The 18290-nt window shown below is 40.7% G+C and overlaps 1 protein-coding gene across 4 annotated transcripts in view; it reads left to right on the top strand.

Annotated features, from left to right (window-relative positions):
- Positions 1-13306, top strand: part of LOC141904964 (transmembrane protein 131-like) — a 28740-nt gene extending 15434 nt beyond the window's left edge. For 2 of the 4 annotated variants that reach the window (XM_074793613.1, XM_074793611.1), the window contains 16 exons: positions 338-447; positions 521-602; positions 708-874; positions 950-1113; positions 3707-3902; positions 4326-5254; positions 5364-5491; positions 5737-5975; positions 7018-7148; positions 7690-7767; positions 9230-9532; positions 9613-9736; positions 9823-9986; positions 10093-10322; positions 10412-10648; positions 10735-13306. In XM_074793613.1, the coding sequence (XP_074649714.1) occupies positions 338-447; positions 521-602; positions 708-874; positions 950-1113; positions 3707-3902; positions 4326-5254; positions 5364-5491; positions 5737-5975; positions 7018-7148; positions 7690-7767; positions 9230-9532; positions 9613-9736; positions 9823-9986; positions 10093-10322; positions 10412-10648; positions 10735-10890 (3438 nt within the window). In that variant the 3' untranslated portion in view covers positions 10891-13306. The remainder of the gene's footprint in view (positions 1-337; positions 448-520; positions 603-707; positions 875-949; positions 1114-3706; positions 3903-4325; positions 5255-5363; positions 5492-5736; positions 5976-7017; positions 7149-7689; positions 7768-9229; positions 9533-9612; positions 9737-9822; positions 9987-10092; positions 10323-10411; positions 10649-10734) is intronic. The other 2 variants (XM_074793612.1, XM_074793615.1) reach the window with 2 other exon arrangements.
- The last annotated feature ends 4984 nt before the right edge of the window (positions 13307-18290 follow it).

Genomic DNA, 18290 nt, shown 5'->3' with positions numbered 1-18290 from the left:
TTTGAAATGTGAGATGAATCCACTTGGGGAGTGTGAGAGGAATCCACTTGGGGAGTGTGAGAGGAATCCACTAGGGGAGTACGAGAGGAATCCACTAGGGGGTGGGCGAGAGGAATCAACTAGGAGGGTACGAGAGGTATCCACTAGGGGGCAGGCGAGAGGCATCCACTAGGGGGCAGGCAGGCATGGGTCTAGAATAGATCACTTTAATTTCGACATTTCTAATGTCATATATAAAACCCACTATCGTTTTGAAATAGAATTTATTCAAAATTATAACTGAAGAATCCTCTTAAACTAAGTATTTTAATTATGTAGATGCTTGTTTATTTTTTAGGTATCAGAGTTTGTAATAGAGAATCCTGGTGATATTCCCGTTCTGATACAAGTATTACCACTATCCAGTTATCCAAGTCCTCATACTATTCTAGATATGACACAATTGAAGTAAGTTACTCAACGCTGAAGTTTTAAACCTGAAATCTCGTGGCAAGTTTTAAACTTATATTCTTTTTTTAAGGTTACCGAAAGATACAACAGATTTTATCGAAACTGAAGATGATGAAATATTTACTTTACAAGGATCTGAAATGTATGATCAGGTAAGTAGTGTTAACTGCCACCAGTAGGGGGCGATATAAAGATCAGTGTTTACTGCGACCAGTAGAGGGCGATACTATGATATTTTGCGGGTCTCGTTATTTCAGAAGAATAAACCGGTGATCGGATATCAGAAACTGATCGAGAATACTCTCGGAGTAAAACCACATCACAACAGTATTTCGGCGATGCTCGATCCTGGAAGTAAATTAAACGTTAAAATCGGATTTCAACCGAAAGATCCATCGTCAAGAACGACTCTTATCATCGTCAGGTTCGTCATCTTCCCTCGTAGTGTGCCGAACTACCACCAGGGGGCATGCTTTATAAGCGATAATTTCTATTTCAGGAATAATTTAACGATTATTGATACGATCGTAGTTCAAGGTCGCGGTGGAGTTGGAATGATGAAGTTTGGTAGTAAAGACTCTGCAGCTGCTGGCGCTGGTGCTGCTCCTAATTCAGCTCCGTTACAATTCGATATGACCGAAAAACACTTGAAATACTGTGATAGTAAGTAAGGCGTGGTAGTGGGTTAGAGTTGAGGGGTGGGGTAGTGTAGAGGGAGTTTGTTATTGTTGAGAGTTGAGGGGAGGTTAGTAGTTTAGAGCAAGAGGGAGGTTAGTAGTTTAGAGCAAGAGGGAGGTTAGTAGTTTGGAGCAAGAGGGAGGTTAGTAGTTTAGAGTTAGAGGGAGGTTAGTAGTTTAGAGCAAGAGGGAGGTTAGTAGTTTAGAGCAAGAGGGAGGTTAGTAGTTTGGAGCAAGAGGGAGGTTAGTAGTTTAGAGTTAGAGGGAGGTTAGTAGTTTAGAGCAAGAGGGAGGTTAGTAGTTTGGAGCAAGAGGGAGGTTAGTAGTTTGGAGCAAGAGGGAGGTTAGTAGTTTGGAGCAAGAGGGAGGTTAGCAGTTTAGAGCAAGAGGGAGGTTAGTAGTTTGGAGCAAGAGGGAGGTTAGTAGTTTAGAGCAAGAGGGAGGTTAGTAGTTTAGAGCAAGAGGGAGGTTAGTAGTTTAGAGCAAGAGGGAGGTTAGTAGTTTGGAGCAAGAGGGAGGTTAGTAGTTTGGAGCAAGAGGGAGGTTAGTAGTTTGGAGCAAGAGGGAGGTTAGTAGTTTAGAGCAAGAGGGAGGTTAGTAGTTTAGAGCAAGAGGGAGGTTAGTAGTTTAGAGCAAGAGGGAGGTTAGTAGTTTAGAGCAAGAGGGAGGTTAGTAGTTTGGAGCAAGAGGGAGGTTAGTAGTTTGGAGCAAGAGGGAGGTTAGTAGTTTAGAGCAAGAGGGAGGTTAGTAGTTTGGAGCAAGAGGGAGGTTAGTAGTTTAGAGCAAGAGGGAGGTTAGTAGTTTGGAGCAAGAGGGAGGTTAGTAGTTTAGAGCAAGAGGGAGGTTAGTAGTTTAGAGCAAGAGGGAGGTTAGTAGTTTGGAGCAAGAGGGAGGTTAGTAGTTTAGAGCAAGAGGGAGGTTAGTAGTTTAGAGCAAGAGGGAGGTTAGTAGTTTGGAGCAAGGGGGAGGTTAGTAGTTTAGAGCAAGAGGGAGGTTAGTAGTTTGGAGCAAGAGGGAGGTTAGTAGTTTAGAGCAAGAGGGAGGTTAGTAGTTTAGAGCAAGAGGGAGGTTAGTAGTTTAGAGCAAGGGGGAGGTTAGTAGTTTAGAGCAAGAGGGAGGTTAGTAGTTTGGAGCAAGAGGGAGGTTAGTAGTTTAGAGCAAGGGGGAGGTTAGTAGTTTAGAGCAAGAGGGAGGTTAGTAGTTTAGAGCAAGAGGGAGGTTAGTAGTTTAGAGTTAGAGGGAGGTTAGTAGTTTAGAGCAAGGGGGAGGTTAGTAGTTTAGAGCAAGAGGGAGGTTAGTAGTTTAGAGCAAGAGGGAGGTTAGTAGTTTGGAGCAAGAGGGAGGTTAGTAGTTTGGAGCAAGAGGGAGGTTAGTAGTTTAGAGCAAGAGGGAGGTTAGTAGTTTGGAGCAAGAGGGAGGTTAGTAGTTTGGAGCAAGAGGGAGGTTAGTAGTTTAGAGTTAGAGGGAGGTTAGTAGTTTAGAGCAAGAGGGAGGTTAGTAGTTTGGAGCAAGAGGGAGGTTAGTAGTTTAGAGCAAGAGGGAGGTTAGTAGTTTAGAGCAAGGGGGAGGTTAGTAGTTTAGAGCAAGAGGGAGGTTAGTAGTTTAGAGTTAGAGGGAGGTTAGTAGTTTAGAGTTAGAGGGAGGTTAGTAGTTTAGAGTTAGAGGGAGGTTAGTAGTTTAGAGCAAGAGGGAGGTTAGTAGTTTAGAGCAAGAGGGAGGTTAGTAGTTTAGAGCAAGAGGGAGGTTAGTAGTTTAGAGTTAGAGGGAGGTTAGTAGTTTAGAGCAAGAGGGAGGTTAGTAGTTTGGAGCAAGAGGGAGGTTAGTAGTTTAGAGCAAGAGGGAGGTTAGTAGTTTAGAGCAAGAGGGAGGTTAGTAGTTTGGAGCAAGAGGGAGGTTAGTAGTTTAGAGTTAGAGGGAGGTTAGTAGTTTAGAGCAAGAGGGAGGTTAGTAGTTTAGAGCAAGAGGGAGGTTAGTAGTTTAGAGTTAGAGGGAGGTTAGTAGTTTAGAGCAAGAGGGAGGTTAGTAGTTTGGAGCAAGAGGGAGGTTAGTAGTTTAGAGCAAGAGGGAGGTTAGTAGTTTAGAGCAAGAGGGAGGTTAGTAGTTTGAAGCAAGGGGGAGGTTAGTAGTTTAGAGCAAGAGGGAGGTTAGTAGTTTAGAGCAAGAGGGAGGTTAGTAGTTTAGAGCAAGAGGGAGGTTAGTAGTTTAGAGCAAGAGGGAGGTTAGTAGTTTGGAGCAAGAGGGAGGTTAGTAGTTTGGAGCAAGAGGGAGGTTAGCAGTTTAGAGCAAGAGGGAGGTTAGTAGTTTGGAGCAAGAGGGAGGTTAGTAGTTTAGAGCAAGAGGGAGGTTAGTAGTTTGGAGCAAGAGGGAGGTTAGCAGTTTAGAGCAAGAGGGAGGTTAGTAGTTTGGAGCAAGAGGGAGGTTAGTAGTTTGGAGCAAGAGGGAGGTTAGTAGTTTAGAGCAAGAGGGAGGTTAGTAGTTTGGAGCAAGAGGGAGGTTAGTAGTTTGGAGCAAGAGGGAGGTTAGTAGTATTTGGAGAGGCGGTTCACTTAGTGATATATTCTCTTGAAATTTATTTTCAGAAAAAAGACAGAACAAAGGCGTTCTACCGAATTTTACAGTAAAACGACCGTTTATAATAAAAAACAGCGGAGAATTACCGTTTTTTGTTCATGGGTTTCATGTAAACGGTGAGCCGTGTGAAGGGTTCGGATTCCGCGTCCTCAACTGTGAAGGATTCGATTTAAAACCGAACAGTAGTCAAAAAATAGAAATTGCGTAAGTTTCACCGTTAAATTAACAACTACATGAGATTTGTTTTATTTTATTACCTGTATCTTGACTTAAGAGATTCTATCTTCGGAAAACGTTTCTGAGCTTTCCTTTCGAAATATTCAGATAATTTTGAAAATAACATTGATTACTGGTTTTCCAAATATGCAAGGTCTCAAAAACTGTCAAATAGATAAACTAAAAGTTGAATATCATCGATTTTGGCGAATATACCGACATAAATCTCTGGTCTTCAGAGTAACAGTTATGTTTACAACTGGTTCTTTGAAGAACAGAGATTTAAATAAATCTCAAAATGGTCAGAATAGATAAACATTATATTGTATAAAAATATATGAAATTGTCAGAAACGCGGTACGATTGTCGATTGATTGTCGATTGATTGTTGATTGATTTTATGATTTTCAGATTTACGCCTGATTTTACGATGTCTAGAATACAGCGTGTTTTATCGGTTCATACGACTCTCGGACCGGTGTCTAATTACTCTCTACAAGCGACACTCCCGGCTCACATGTTAACACGTTGTTCAGCAGCTCTACCGCGCCCGCCGTGGGAACCCGTACTTTATTACTCAATTACTTCCTGTATGGGATTATTGCTGTTCTGCGTTTTAACTGCCGCGTATTTCGAAGCCGATCGCGTATTCTCAGCGGATATAATCTTACGTCGTTCGCGCAGTCAGAACGGAAACAGCAGCGCCGGGGGAGGGGGGGTCGATAGATCGAAAATATTCGATTTAAAAACAATCGCCGGCGTTAAAACTTCCTCCACCGATTCGTCGTCGTCGTCGTCTGCGACGAAAATGACGAAGATTATCGCGGATTTATCGAACGGACACGTGGAGAAAAATCGAGCATCGGGGGCCGCGGGTACCCCGAACAGCGTTCACAGAACAACTCGATCTAACGAGAAAAAAGACGCGTCGCAACACGTCGCGATTAACGGAATTAAACACCAGACAACGACTGATTCCTCATCGGCGGGGGCAACCGGCTCGAAAAAAAATAAAATAAATAACACGAAAAAATCATCTAATGATCTCAGAGAACGCTCGGGCAGCGGAAAAGATTCATCAGTTACCATGACTACGACTACACCGACTATTACAACAATTAAACCGGAGATGACGACGACAGTAGCGGCGGCGGCTGGTGCGAGCAGCGGAGTAGACTGCATCGATCAGATTACTATAAATACGCACCACGATAATAACCAGCACCAGCACCAGCAGCAGCAGCAGCTGCACAACGCTCTACTCATTACTGATAATACAGCTACTAATAATAATATGATATACGACTTTGATGAAACCAGTGACTTCAAGAGAGAATCTGGTTAATATTTACTCTACTCTTAATTCAGATTTAACAAATCAATCAGAGAACAAAGTTAAATATTAGCCACAAACAAAAATTTGTAAAACTGTAAATCACTCTTTTTTAGGTAAACCGAAAATGAAGAGAAAAAGTCGAACGAAACAAGATGAATTCCGATCTAAAACATTGGACGTTTATGAGTTGGACGACACTTCATCGACAACCACTGAATCTAGTGTCGATAATGATGATAAGGTAAATAAACTGAATCATTGGAAATAGCAGCTCACTGGTTTGTGATAAATTCAAATCAGGATCAAAATCCCGTCTGAATTCCACAGTTATAGGTTGTTTGATTTGAGAGTTGTGGAACCGTGGAACTGGGTGGATGATGATTCAACTGATTCCAGAATTCACTTGTGCTAATCTTATAATGAATTAAATGTATTGTAAAATTGTAATTGTTGTAATTAATAAAATGTATTGAATTGTATTTATAGTTGTCAAGCGCTCGTGATTCGACCCCGGAACCAATTTTACCGACAAAAACTCGAAAAATCAGCAAAGATAAGAAAAACAAATCATCATCGAATCACCATGGCGATAAATCAGCTGCGGCAATAGAGGATACGAAGGATGAAGACGATGATTTCGTTTTGAATACAAAATCTAAAGCACACAAGAAAATCGGGCGTCTTGATCCTAAAAAATCATTCGGTGGAAATATTCTACGACCCAGGTATATATCACATCCACAACCAGGTTCCACTTCTCACGATACAATTCCACAGTTCTAGTTCTGTACCCAGTTCCATAGTTCTTGACCCAGTTCCACAGTTATGGATTTAATTCCACAGTTCTGTACCCATTTCCATAGTTTTAAACCCAGTTCCACAGTTATGGATTTAATTCCACAGTTCTGGATCCAATTTCGCAATTCTAGATCCAGTTCCACAATTCTGGATCCAGTTCCACAATTTTGGATCCAGTTCCACAGTTCTGGATCCAGTTCCACAGTTCTGGATCCATTTCAACAGTTCTGGATCCAGTTCAGGTTCTGGATCCAGTTCCACAGTTCTGGATCCAGTTCCACAGTTCTGGACCCAGTTCCACAGTTCTGGATCCAGTTCCACAGTTCTGGATCCAGTTCCACAGTTCTGGACCCAGTTCCACAGTTCTGGATTCAGCTTCTTTGTAGTTGGTTGATATTTCACTCTACAGTTGAAACATTTGAAAAAACTGAGTGATTCTAAACACCAAGAACTGTTGAACATCAGCTGGCCCTAGCAGAGCAAGTGATCAGTGACAGGAAACTAATTACTCTCGGGGAAAATCCAAGGGATTTCATAAAATTGGATGAAACTCTTAAGTACATATGGAAAATGGTGTTAGTGTTTTAAAAGTGTATGAATAGTGGTTGCGCTCGAGCCTAACTATATTGAATCTAGAATCGTTGAAGTTTAACCCTTTCAGTGCTGACTAATTAATACCTTATAGTGCTGGAGAAAATTTGAAAATTCTAAAAAATTCCACCCTAGTGGTTTGAACAATGGGAATACCACTATAGTTCGTCTACACCGCAGTGCGGTGTATCGTTAGTTACTAGTATTTCACTATGTTTGACACTTGCTGCCATTTTTCAATAGAGATAATTACAAATTACTAATTACATCAATACACCGCATTGTGGTGTACTAGCAAAACCGATCACTGATTTATACACTGCACTGCGGTGTAGACGCACTGAAAGGGTTAATGAATGAAATGCTGCTGTTTTTCAGTTCACTTGAATTACCGTATACAACTAAACTAGAATCATCATCTAAAGAGAATACACAACCTAAATCAGACGAGATTAAACTGAGTAAAAAATCCAGCAAAAACAACAAACGTAATAAGAATAAAGGATCAGGTAAGTGATCTTCAGTTTGTCGAGGGGGGGGGGGGGGTTAGTGAATGTTTGTAGACGCATGTTTTTTATGTGTAAACGATGTTCCAATTACTAAAAAAAAACTACTTATCAATTCTATAAACACCGGTTCCACTGTTAACTGCTCCCCTCACTTAAAAACTTATATAAACTTTGTAAAAGATTTAAGCTTCGTGTAAAGTGTGATGATTGAATGTATAGAGAATGAGATAATGTATAGATTGAATAGTTTACTGTATAAAACTGTGAAATGAGATCAGCATTAACAGATATCTGTCCGTGCTTTACGTCTAAACGTAATGAATGTTGCTTTGTTTTTCGTGTCGTAAATAATCCACAAATAGATCGAATGAATGTTTGAATTTGAATTGAATTGCTTCTCATCGAAACTAAGCTTTCGAAATCACTGTGTATGAATTTCTGTGTTTGCGAAGTTTGATTTATTTTGAATTTACTTATTTCTATTCTCTTGTATTTTATATCGTTTCATATTAAGTTTTTGAGTGTTTGTATTTTATAATAGATGTTAGTACCGATAGTGATGTGAGTGACCACTCGGCGGCGCCACTATGGGATACCGGTGATATATCCCTTCAACCCGGTATAATTCACTAAATACTGCAGCATGCTTTAATACCATACAATAAATACCCTGACGCGACCTGACCCGACCTGACGCGACCTGACCCGACCTGCCTATAGAGGTCTTGCGACCTGACCTGCCTATAGAGGTCTTGCTACCTGACCTGCCTTTAGAGGTCTTGCGACCTGACCTGCCTATAGAGGTCTTGCACATGAAATCGTAGTTTGTTCGCCCGTCTGTGCTAAAGATTTGCCGTCAACAATAACAACTAAAGATAGTCAAGGGATTTACAAACTTTAAGGGTCTGTAAATCATTATTGGTTTAACCTACGACGATATGTTGTAGCGCATACACAGCTGCAAGACCTCTATAACAATCACTAACCTTTTAGTTATTCGAGCTTGTGCACAGGTAACATTGACCTTGACCTTTCAACAGACTGGTTAATTAGCAATGCTTTGTGTTGGGGCTTATATTCATGTACGAGAATTGCTGATTTAAAAGTTATATTGCTTCGAATATATCAATATACTGCATATCAATCAAAACAATGGGCGAAGCTTCTGTGTACAAGTTTGATATAAGATAACTAAATGGTTAGGGCCACCTGGGAACCCCCCTCCCCCTAAAATATATACTCGGAATATGCAGTGCTGTCCATAAGAAAAATGGTGGGGTGGTAATACCCAGATTAAAAGTGGTAAGAAATTCATGTTATCCCGACTCACAATGAGCCGTTGAAGATGATGAATCGCACTGACGAAACATGTAGCCCGTACATAGGCAGGCAGTCGGCTGGTTTATGTCAAACATGAAATTTATTTCAATGAATTCTAGAAAAAATTTTTCACTCAGTACTTTTGAAGTTTGGTTGGTCGGGTTACAGTCTGTTATCAATAATTGCACCATAAATATGTTTCGAATGCTAAGCAGACATTGTCGGGGTGCTAGAAATTACCACTTACCGGCTCGTATGGGCAGCACTGAATATGAGGTTGGATTCAAAGAGGTTATATACAAAGTAACAGTATTGGTTAAGGAACATGTACATGTTGATAGTAACATGTACATGTAAAGAGCTTGTTATTGATTATTGCATGTTATTGAGGATTGCATGAATTCGGGTTCAGTAAAGGCTCTGCTGCTGTCAGAGGTGAAGGTCTCGAGGTCTAATTATAAAAACAGGTGATTGAGGAAGAACAAATGGATGGTGATAGCTAACTCCTTACTTCCCGACCTCCAGATCTCCTGCATTACCTCCAGACCTCCCGCATTACCTCCAGACCTCCAAACCTCCCACAGTGATCAGTTTTTAATTTCATCATATACAAAACCTGAAATCGAAGGTGGAATTTTATGTTTTAATTTAATATTAAACTGTAGTTACAGATTTCTTTCATTTGTTTCAATTTTAAAACTTCACCCACTCTCTCTGTCTCTGTGCATCTCGTGAAATTCATTGATTTCATATTTTTCAAGGTGATCTTACCGACCTCGCGCAGCAGACGGAACTATTCGCTTTAAAACACCAGCGCCACCTGCAGTCGATGAACCTTAACGCGCAACAACCGCAAATGATGATGAATGCTGATATGAGTTTGACTCCCGGTGCAGCGCCACCTAGTAGCTATAGCAGCGCAGTCAGCGGTAACGATAACAAGAAACAACAACCGCAACAGCAACCACAGCAACAGCAGCAGCAACAGCAACAGCAGCAGCAGCAACGGGAGATCAATCGTGTTTTAAAGACATATAATCCTTTAACTGATGCTGCATTCCCTGGTGCGTATTAAACCTTTATTTACACTAGTCTGTTTGAAATTTATATCTATATCAACTGTTTTCATTGTTACTGATTTCAGGAGCGATCGGAATGAAGAAACCTCAACCGACAAACATGGCCGCCTCTCCGACTCAACAACAGACATTACAACAGAATCCGTGGAGTATTTCATCTGGTAGTCCTACTACACCTGACTGTTTCCTGTTAGTATCAGCAGTTTACAGTCAGTTTGAAAAACAGTCTCCGTGGTAACTGACTGATCATCGTTATACGATACGTTTAATTACAGGAATCAAGGGTTAGTCACGCAGGCACCGGTGGCGCCACCTCAGCTCACTCATAACATCATACAAACTGAGCCGAACGAACTGTCGTTTAATTCATCGATGAACAGTTTCAACGACGTCGATAATAGCTTCAATAATGCACCACCAGGTGGCGCTCCCGTCGACTGTGAGTAAATACTAGATTAAGTCACTATGTCGACTGGTTTATTGATAAACAACTGGTCTTCTGAAATGTTGTATTTTGAATTGTGTGTACGGTATATTTTATATAGTGGGATTTGGATTGAACACAGTTTACGATCAGCCAATCACGATGATGCAGAGGTTACAAGCGGACAGACGCAAAAGATTGATCGAATATCAGCAGAGATTATTGCGTAACGGAATGTCTGAATGGCCTGGATTTGAGACACAGATACCGGTCAGTCAGAGTTTGTGGGATGCTCCGTTTATTCCTAATGATTCATGGGCTAGTGGACTGTCATCTACTCTCGCCGCGATGGTAAATATATATATCTTATCATCTTCGCGTATTTACGTCGAGATTTATTTTACAGAATGTACAATAATTATTGAATTAATTTTAAACAGGAGGCAAACCCGTGGAGTTTAGGAACCCCGAACCCGGTTCAGCGATCGCCCCCTCCGCATCACCAACACATACCGCCATTGATCAATCAGAATAACCAAACGGCTAACGGTTGGGGAATGTCGAATATTTGGGGTTCTAACTCAGCTGATGCGGCAGCTGCAGCAGCTGCTATGGCGATGGCGGATGCTGGAGATGCGTTGTGTAATTCACCCGTTTTGGATGCTCTCCATGTTGAGGTAACTATCTGATATCTGTGTATATTCTCTCACTGTCTCTCATGAGTTGTGTTTATGTTAATCTGTCTCATTATGTATTTTATCAGCAGCAGCAACAGCAGCAGCAGCAGCAGCAACAACGTGCATCTGTTGTAGGATTCGATCCTTTCAATCCGCTCGCCAACATCTGGGGTCCTCAAACGACTAGCGCGCCCCCGGGCATGCCTCCGTGGGCTACTGGGTCTAACGAGGGCAGTGATTAATCTTTAACTCGTGGGCAGATGATTCATTCTCCGTTTCCATAGAAATTTCAAACTTTTCTTCTTCAATTCGATAAATTTGCGAACAGAATATAAATAACGTATGGTCGCTATGGAAACTGATAGAGAGTGAGATGTATTGTTGTTTATTGTTTGTTGTGTTGTATCGTTGTATTACGTACACATTATTGTGCTATATATAAACCTTTCATTCGATTCAATTTAAAAATTGGCCTCTTGAACTACGACTTACATCGTAAACATAGGCAGTGAGATCCTTGAAGAGAGAGAGTCAGTAGTTTCTGATTCTTCGTTGAAATGATTGAAATCGGCGACCAGTTTCACAATTCTTGATTTCACGGTGTCAATTACATTGAAAATGAACTGATTCTGACAGTTAGAGTCACATAGTTAAGTCAGAACTGTTGAACTGGGCGCTGGTTTGGGTTATTTGGAATAAAGAGTCCGGTTGGATTTATATCTGCCTGTGTCTTATATACAGATTAATACAATTAATACTTAACGAGGCAACTCAATCAGTTTAACAAATTAGAAGAGATATCGCTCTTAATGTGAGGACAGTGGAACCTCTTAAAAACAATGTAACTCACATGAGCTTTCACTATAACGAGGTTCCCCTGTAATGAGGTTCCACTATAACGAGGTTCCCCTGTAATGAGGTTCCCCTATAATGAGGTTCCCCTGTTACGAGAATCTACTGTTATTTGATGAGGTAGAAATGTATTACACAAATTTAAGGTGAAAGTATTTTGTAATAATCAAGAAGATGCGGTATTGTTAAAAATGTATTACAATTGTCATCACAAAAGAAAAACAGCCAAAGTATTAGACGTGCAGGTGTTACAGATACTGTTAGATACCCAGGTGTTACAGATACTGTTTGATACCCAGGTGTTACAGATACTGTTAGATACCCAGGTGTTACAGATACTGTTAGTTACCCAGGTGTTACAGATACTGTTTGATACGCAGGTGTTACAGATGCGTATGCTACTTTTATATGCACAGGTGTTGGATTAGTATTAACTCATAAACTGAAAGATTTAAAGCGTTCACAAAGCGCGGAATATTGATTACCTATGACGTGAAGTAAGATGTGACCGCTGAAGACATGTGCATGTGACCCTTGAGGACATGTGCATGTCAACACCATTAACGGTATTTATTATTGCTGCAAGAAGCAATAATTGTTGATTTCTCTTGAAATTCTCATAAAATGTGTGGTTTTTACTTGTCGGGTGTGAATGACTCATAATGATATAACTACAGAATCATTACTTGATCAACCCATTGAACAAAACAGTTGAATTAGGTCATCAGAGATATATCTATATGGGTTACATTGTTGTATTAAACCCATCTGCCCAATCACTGCCCTCCAGGAGCCATCCAGTCGACCTGGAGCCACCCAGTCCACCGGGAGTCACGACGCAGTTCACCCGGAGCCACCCGATCCACCAGGAATCACAACGCGATAAAGTTAGTGAATCAACCTGACGTCATTACTACAAAAAAGACGATATATTAAAACTCAAGTGAAGAGGAGAGAGGAGATGAGAGGAGAGAGGTGTGAGAGGAGAGAGGAGAGGAGAGAGGTGTGAGAGAAGAGAGGTGTTACCTCTGAATCTGATAAACAAGAAAATACCACCCGATATATGACTATATTTAACCCAGATACAGACGAATAAATTAACCCAGATTATCAATCTGCACATGTACATGTGCATGTTTAACATGTAATTGTTTATGAATTATTGATCATTTATGAATTTCTCTCAGGCGTCAAAATTGGCTTTTAATTTTCTATAGAACGAAGTTTAAAATGATAGACTCTAGTCTAGAATAGATTATATTTCTAGGATTTTAATTTTCGCGTTTAAAGTTCTGAATTTAGCGCTGCTCCACGTCGAGTTGACGCGAGTCCTTTCAGTAAATAGTTCAATTTACATTAGAATTATAGCGGAATTTTGTTTTAATGATATTTATTTTTTAATTTCTGGAGCCTGGACGCTGTGAGAATTCATTCCCGATATCGTCGCTGACTGTTATATTTAAGACTTTTCAGAACAACGGGAAAAGCAAAAATCTCGAATTAGACGTTTATTTTGGTGTGGAAGTTAAATCTGTCTCTTCCAAGATTTTGACAGACAAATAGATAATGAATTTCATGTATTAGAATCAGTTGTAATTGTTGAGTTGAGTTGTGAATGAGTGATGTATATAGAACTGACCCTCTTTATGTCACTCATCTCATTCTGTTCGATACAATCTCTGATTTGAACTGGAACATTTATCGTGGCAAAAGATTTATTGTAAAATGATGATTAAATCATTGTTGCCCATGGCAACTTAGAGACTTCTTTTTTATGGCCATAAAAATAATAAAAACTGTTTTTACTGCTGCAAAAACTCATTGTTTGTTTACTTTGTTCTGAAGAGAATCATTGCAGATACTGACACACGATGGAATAGAAACCCATTGGCAGAATCGCCATCTATTGGCATTTCAATGAACTACAATTCAGGAATTTCAGTGTGCTACATTATCAATACCCAGCACCCCCTAGAGGATTATCAGTGAACTAAACTATCAATACAGCACCCCCTAGAGGAATATCAGTGAACTACACTATCGATACAGCACCCCGTAGAGGAATATCAGTGAACTACACTATAAATACAGAACCATCTAGAGGAATATCAGTGAACTACACTATCGATACAGCACCCCCTAGAGGAATATCAGTGAACTACACTATCGATACAGCACCCCGTAGAGGAATATCAGTGAACTACACTATAAATACAGAACCATCTAGAGGAATATCAGTGAACTACACTATCGATACAGCACCCCCTAGAGGAATATCAGTGAACTACACTATCAATACAGAACCACCTAGAGGAATATCAGTGAACTACACTATCAATACAGAACCACCTAGAGGATTATCAGTGAACTACACTATCAATACAGCACCCCCTAGAGGAATATCAGTGAACTACACTATAAATACAGAACCATCTAGAGGAATATCAGTGAACTACACCATCGATACAGCACCCCCTAGAGGAATATCAGTGAACTACACTATCGATACAGCACCCCTAGAGGAATATCAGTGAACTACACCATAAATACAGCACCCCCTAGAGGAATATCAGTGAACTAAACTATCGATACAGCACCCCCTATAGAAATATCAGTGAAATACAGCACCCCCTAGAGGAATATCAGTGAACTACACCATAAATACAGCACTCCCTAGAGGAATATCAGTGAACTACACTATCGATACAGCACCCCTAGAGGAATATCAGTGAACTACACCATGAATACAGCACCCCCTAGAGGAATATCAGTGAACTAAACTATCGATACAGCACCCCCTATAGGAATATCAGTGAACTACACCATAAATACAGCACCCCCTAGAGGAATATCAGTGAACTACACCATAAATACAGCACCTCCTAGAGGAATATCAGTGAACTACACCATAAATACAGCACCCCAAGAGGAATATCAGTGAACTACACTATAAATACAGAACCATCTAGAGGAATATCAGTGAACTACACTATCGATACAGCTACCCCTAGAGGAATATCAGTGAACTACACTATCAATACAGAACCACCTAGAGGAATATCAGTGAACTACACTTTCAATACAGAACCACCTAGAGGATTATCAGTGAACTACACTATCAATACAGCACCCCCTAGAGGAATATCAGTGAACTACACTATAAATACAGAACCATCTAGAGGAATATCAGTGAACTACACCATCGATACAGCACCCCCTAGAGGAATATCAGTGAACTACACTATCGATACAGCACCCCTAGAGGAATATCAGTGAACTACACCATAAATACAGCACCCCCTAGAGGAATATCAGTGAACTAAACTATCGATACAGCACCCCCTATAGAAATATCAGTGAAATACAGCACCCCCTAGAGGAATATCAGTGAACTACACCATAAATACAGCACTCCCTAGAGGAATATCAGTGAACTACACTATAAATACAGAACCATCTAGAGGAATATCAGTGAACTACACCATCGATACAGCACCCCCTAGAGGAATATCAGTGAACTACACCATAAATACAGCACCCCCTAGAGGAATATCAGTGAACTACACCATAAATACAGCACCTCCTAGAGGAATATCAGTGAACTACACCATAAATACAGCACCCCTAGAGGAATATCAGTGAACTACACCATCAATGCAGCACCCCCTAGAGGAATATCAGTGAACTGCACTGTCGATACAGCACCCCCTAGAGGAATATAAGTGAACTATACCACGTTATTGAGATTAGATAGAAACGACTGTAGTTATTGACACCGGTTTCTGATGGAATTGTGTACCCTGAAATTCTGGGCTAAACAGTCGTTTCTAAATAAGCTCAAAAACGTTAGACGAATAATTACGTTGCCTAATTAACGAATTTAAAAGTAATTTGAATATGTTTTGAATTCATAGATATACCTAGGATACTGAACATATCAATTTCGGGAGGTTTTTGTAACTCTATTTGGGGTCTAAAGGATTTTTTGATAATTGACCCCCATCTATTGGATTTTCAGTGAACTAAAATCTCAATAGATGCTTTGTTAAGAATCCGTATAGATTTTCATGAATGGCAGATAGGAATGTTACTCTGGCAGTCGAGGGATCTTGCGATAATCTAATCCTTGTGTAGTTAGATAAATTATAGATATTTCATTAAAACAGTCAATGGTTTAGTGTTTCTACTGACATGAATGATTTTCGACTGAAAAATTAAACCGTGTTCTTTTAAAACCACGTAAAAAGAGACACAATACCAGTAATTACTGGATTCGAACCCGGGACACTCCTGTACATCCTCTATTCAGCATCAGGACCACTCTGAATTAGTAGCAGTAATTACTGGGTTCGAACCCGGGACAACCCTGTACATTCTCTATTCGGCATCAGGACCACTCTGAATCAGTATCAGTGATTACTGGGTTCGAACCCGGAACACCTGTACATCCTCTATTCGGCATCAGGACCAATCTGAATCGGTGTCAGTAATAACTGGATTTGAACCCTGGACACCTCTGTACATCCTCTATTCAGCATCAGGACCACTTTGAATCAGTGTCAGTAATTACTGGGTACGAACCCGGGACATCCGCTTAGTTTAATAATGATGCTATGATCGCCATCTATTGGATTTTGGCAGAACCGACTAGATAGCTCTTACTTGCCTCACCGACTCTTCTTCAGTGCGTTGAAATCACACTTGCCATCTGGTGGATTTCTATGTTACTACAGTCTAATGATGGTTATATCCACCAGATGGCGAGAGTGATTTTAACGGATTAAAGAAGAGTCGGTGAGACAAGTAAGAGCTGTCTAGTCAGTTCAGGCAAATTCCAATAGATGGCGATAACGGTAGAAAATCTTGATATCTCTCCCGTCGGGTACCCCTGTACATCCTCTATTCAGCATCGGGACAACTCTGCATCAGTATCAGTGATTACTGGGTTCGAACCCGGGACACCCATGTTCATCCTCTATTCAGCATCAGGACCACTGTGATCAGTGTTAGTAATTACGGGTTCGAACCCGGGACGCCCTTGTACATCCTCTATTCGGCATCAGGACCACTCTGAATCAGTATCAGTAATTACTGGGTTCGAACCCGGGACACCTCTGTACATCCTCTATTCATTGAACTGCACTATCGATACAGCACCCCTACAGGAATATCAGTGAACTACACTATCGATAACTCTGGGGGTGCTCTATTCATAGTGTAGTTCACTGATATTCCTCGAGGGGGTGCTGCATTCATAGTGTAGTTCACTGATATTCATCTAGGGGGTGCTGTATTGATAGTGTAGTTCACTGATATTCCTCTAGGGGTTGCTGTATCGATAGTGTAGTTCACTGATATTCCTCAAGGGGGTGCTGCATTAATAGTGTAGTTCACTGATATTCCTCTAGGGGGTGCTGTATCGATAGTGTAGTTCACTGATATTCATCTAGGGGTGCTGTATCGATAGTGTAGTTCACTGATATTCCTCTTGGGGGTGCTGTATCGATAGTGTAGTTCACTGATATTCCTCTTTGGGGTGCTGTATCGATAGTGTAGTTCACTGATATTCCTCTAGGGGGTGCTGCATTAATAGTGTAGTTCACTGATATTCCTCTAGGGGGTGCTGTATCGATAGTGTAGTTCACTGATATTCCTCTAGGGGGTGCTGTATCGATAGTGTAGTTCACTGATATTCCTCTAGGGGGTGCTATATCGATAGTGCAGTTCACTGATATTCCTCTAGGAAGTGCTGTATTTATGGTGTAGTTCACTTATATTCCTCTAGGGGGTGCTGTATTGATAGTGTAGTTCTCTTATATTCCTCTAGGAGGTGCTGTATTCATAGTGTAGTTCACTGATATTCCTCTAGGTGGTTCTGTATTGATAGTGTAGTTCACTGATATTCCTCAAGGGGGTGCTGCATTAATAGTGTAGTTCACTGATATTCCTCTAGGGGGTGCTGTATCGATAGTGTAGTTCACTGATATTCCTCTAGGGGGTGCTGTAATGATAGTGTAGTTCACTGATATTCCTCTAGGGGGTGCTGTATCGATAGTGTAGTTCACTGATATTCATCTAGGGGGTGCTGTACCGATAGTGTAGTTCACTGATATTCCTCTAGGGGGTGCTGTATCGATAGTGCAGTTCACTGATATTCCTCTAGGAAGTGCTGTATTTATGGTGTAGTTCACTTATATTCCTCTAGGGGGTGCTGTATTGATAGTGTAGTTCTCTTATATTCCTCTAGGAGGTGCTGTATTTATGGTGTAGTTCACTGATATTCCTCTAGGGGGTGCTGTATTGATAGTGTAGTTCACTGATATTCCTCTAGGGGTGCTGTATCGATAGTGTAGTTCACTGATATTCTTGTAGGGGGTGCTATATAGATAGTGTAGTTCACTGATATTCCTCTAGGAGGTGCTGTATTTACGGTGTAGTTCACTGATAATCCTCCAGGGGGGCTGCATTTATGGTGTAGTTCACTGATATTCCTCTAGGAGGTGCTACATTGATGGTGTAGTTCATGGATAATCCTCTAGGGGGTGCTGCATTGATGGTGTAGCTCACCGATATTCCTGTAGGGGGTGCTGCATTAATAGTGTAGTTCACTGATATTCCTGTAGGTGGTGCTGTATCGATAATGCAGTTCACTGAAATACCTCTAGAGGGTGCTGTATCGCTAGTGTAGTTAGTTCACCGATATTCCAATAGATGGCGAAATAGTCATGATATCTCGAGAGTAATCAAGATTAAGATCACATCACAACAAATCATTTCATATTTTGATAAT

Source organism: Tubulanus polymorphus, chromosome 5 (assembly GCF_964204645.1).
Source record: "Tubulanus polymorphus chromosome 5, tnTubPoly1.2, whole genome shotgun sequence".
NCBI classification, from domain to species: Eukaryota; Metazoa; Nemertea; class Palaeonemertea; order Tubulaniformes; family Tubulanidae; genus Tubulanus; species Tubulanus polymorphus.
The sequence above is the reverse complement of the archived record's forward strand: the minus strand, read 5'-3'. Positions and strand labels throughout refer to the sequence as shown.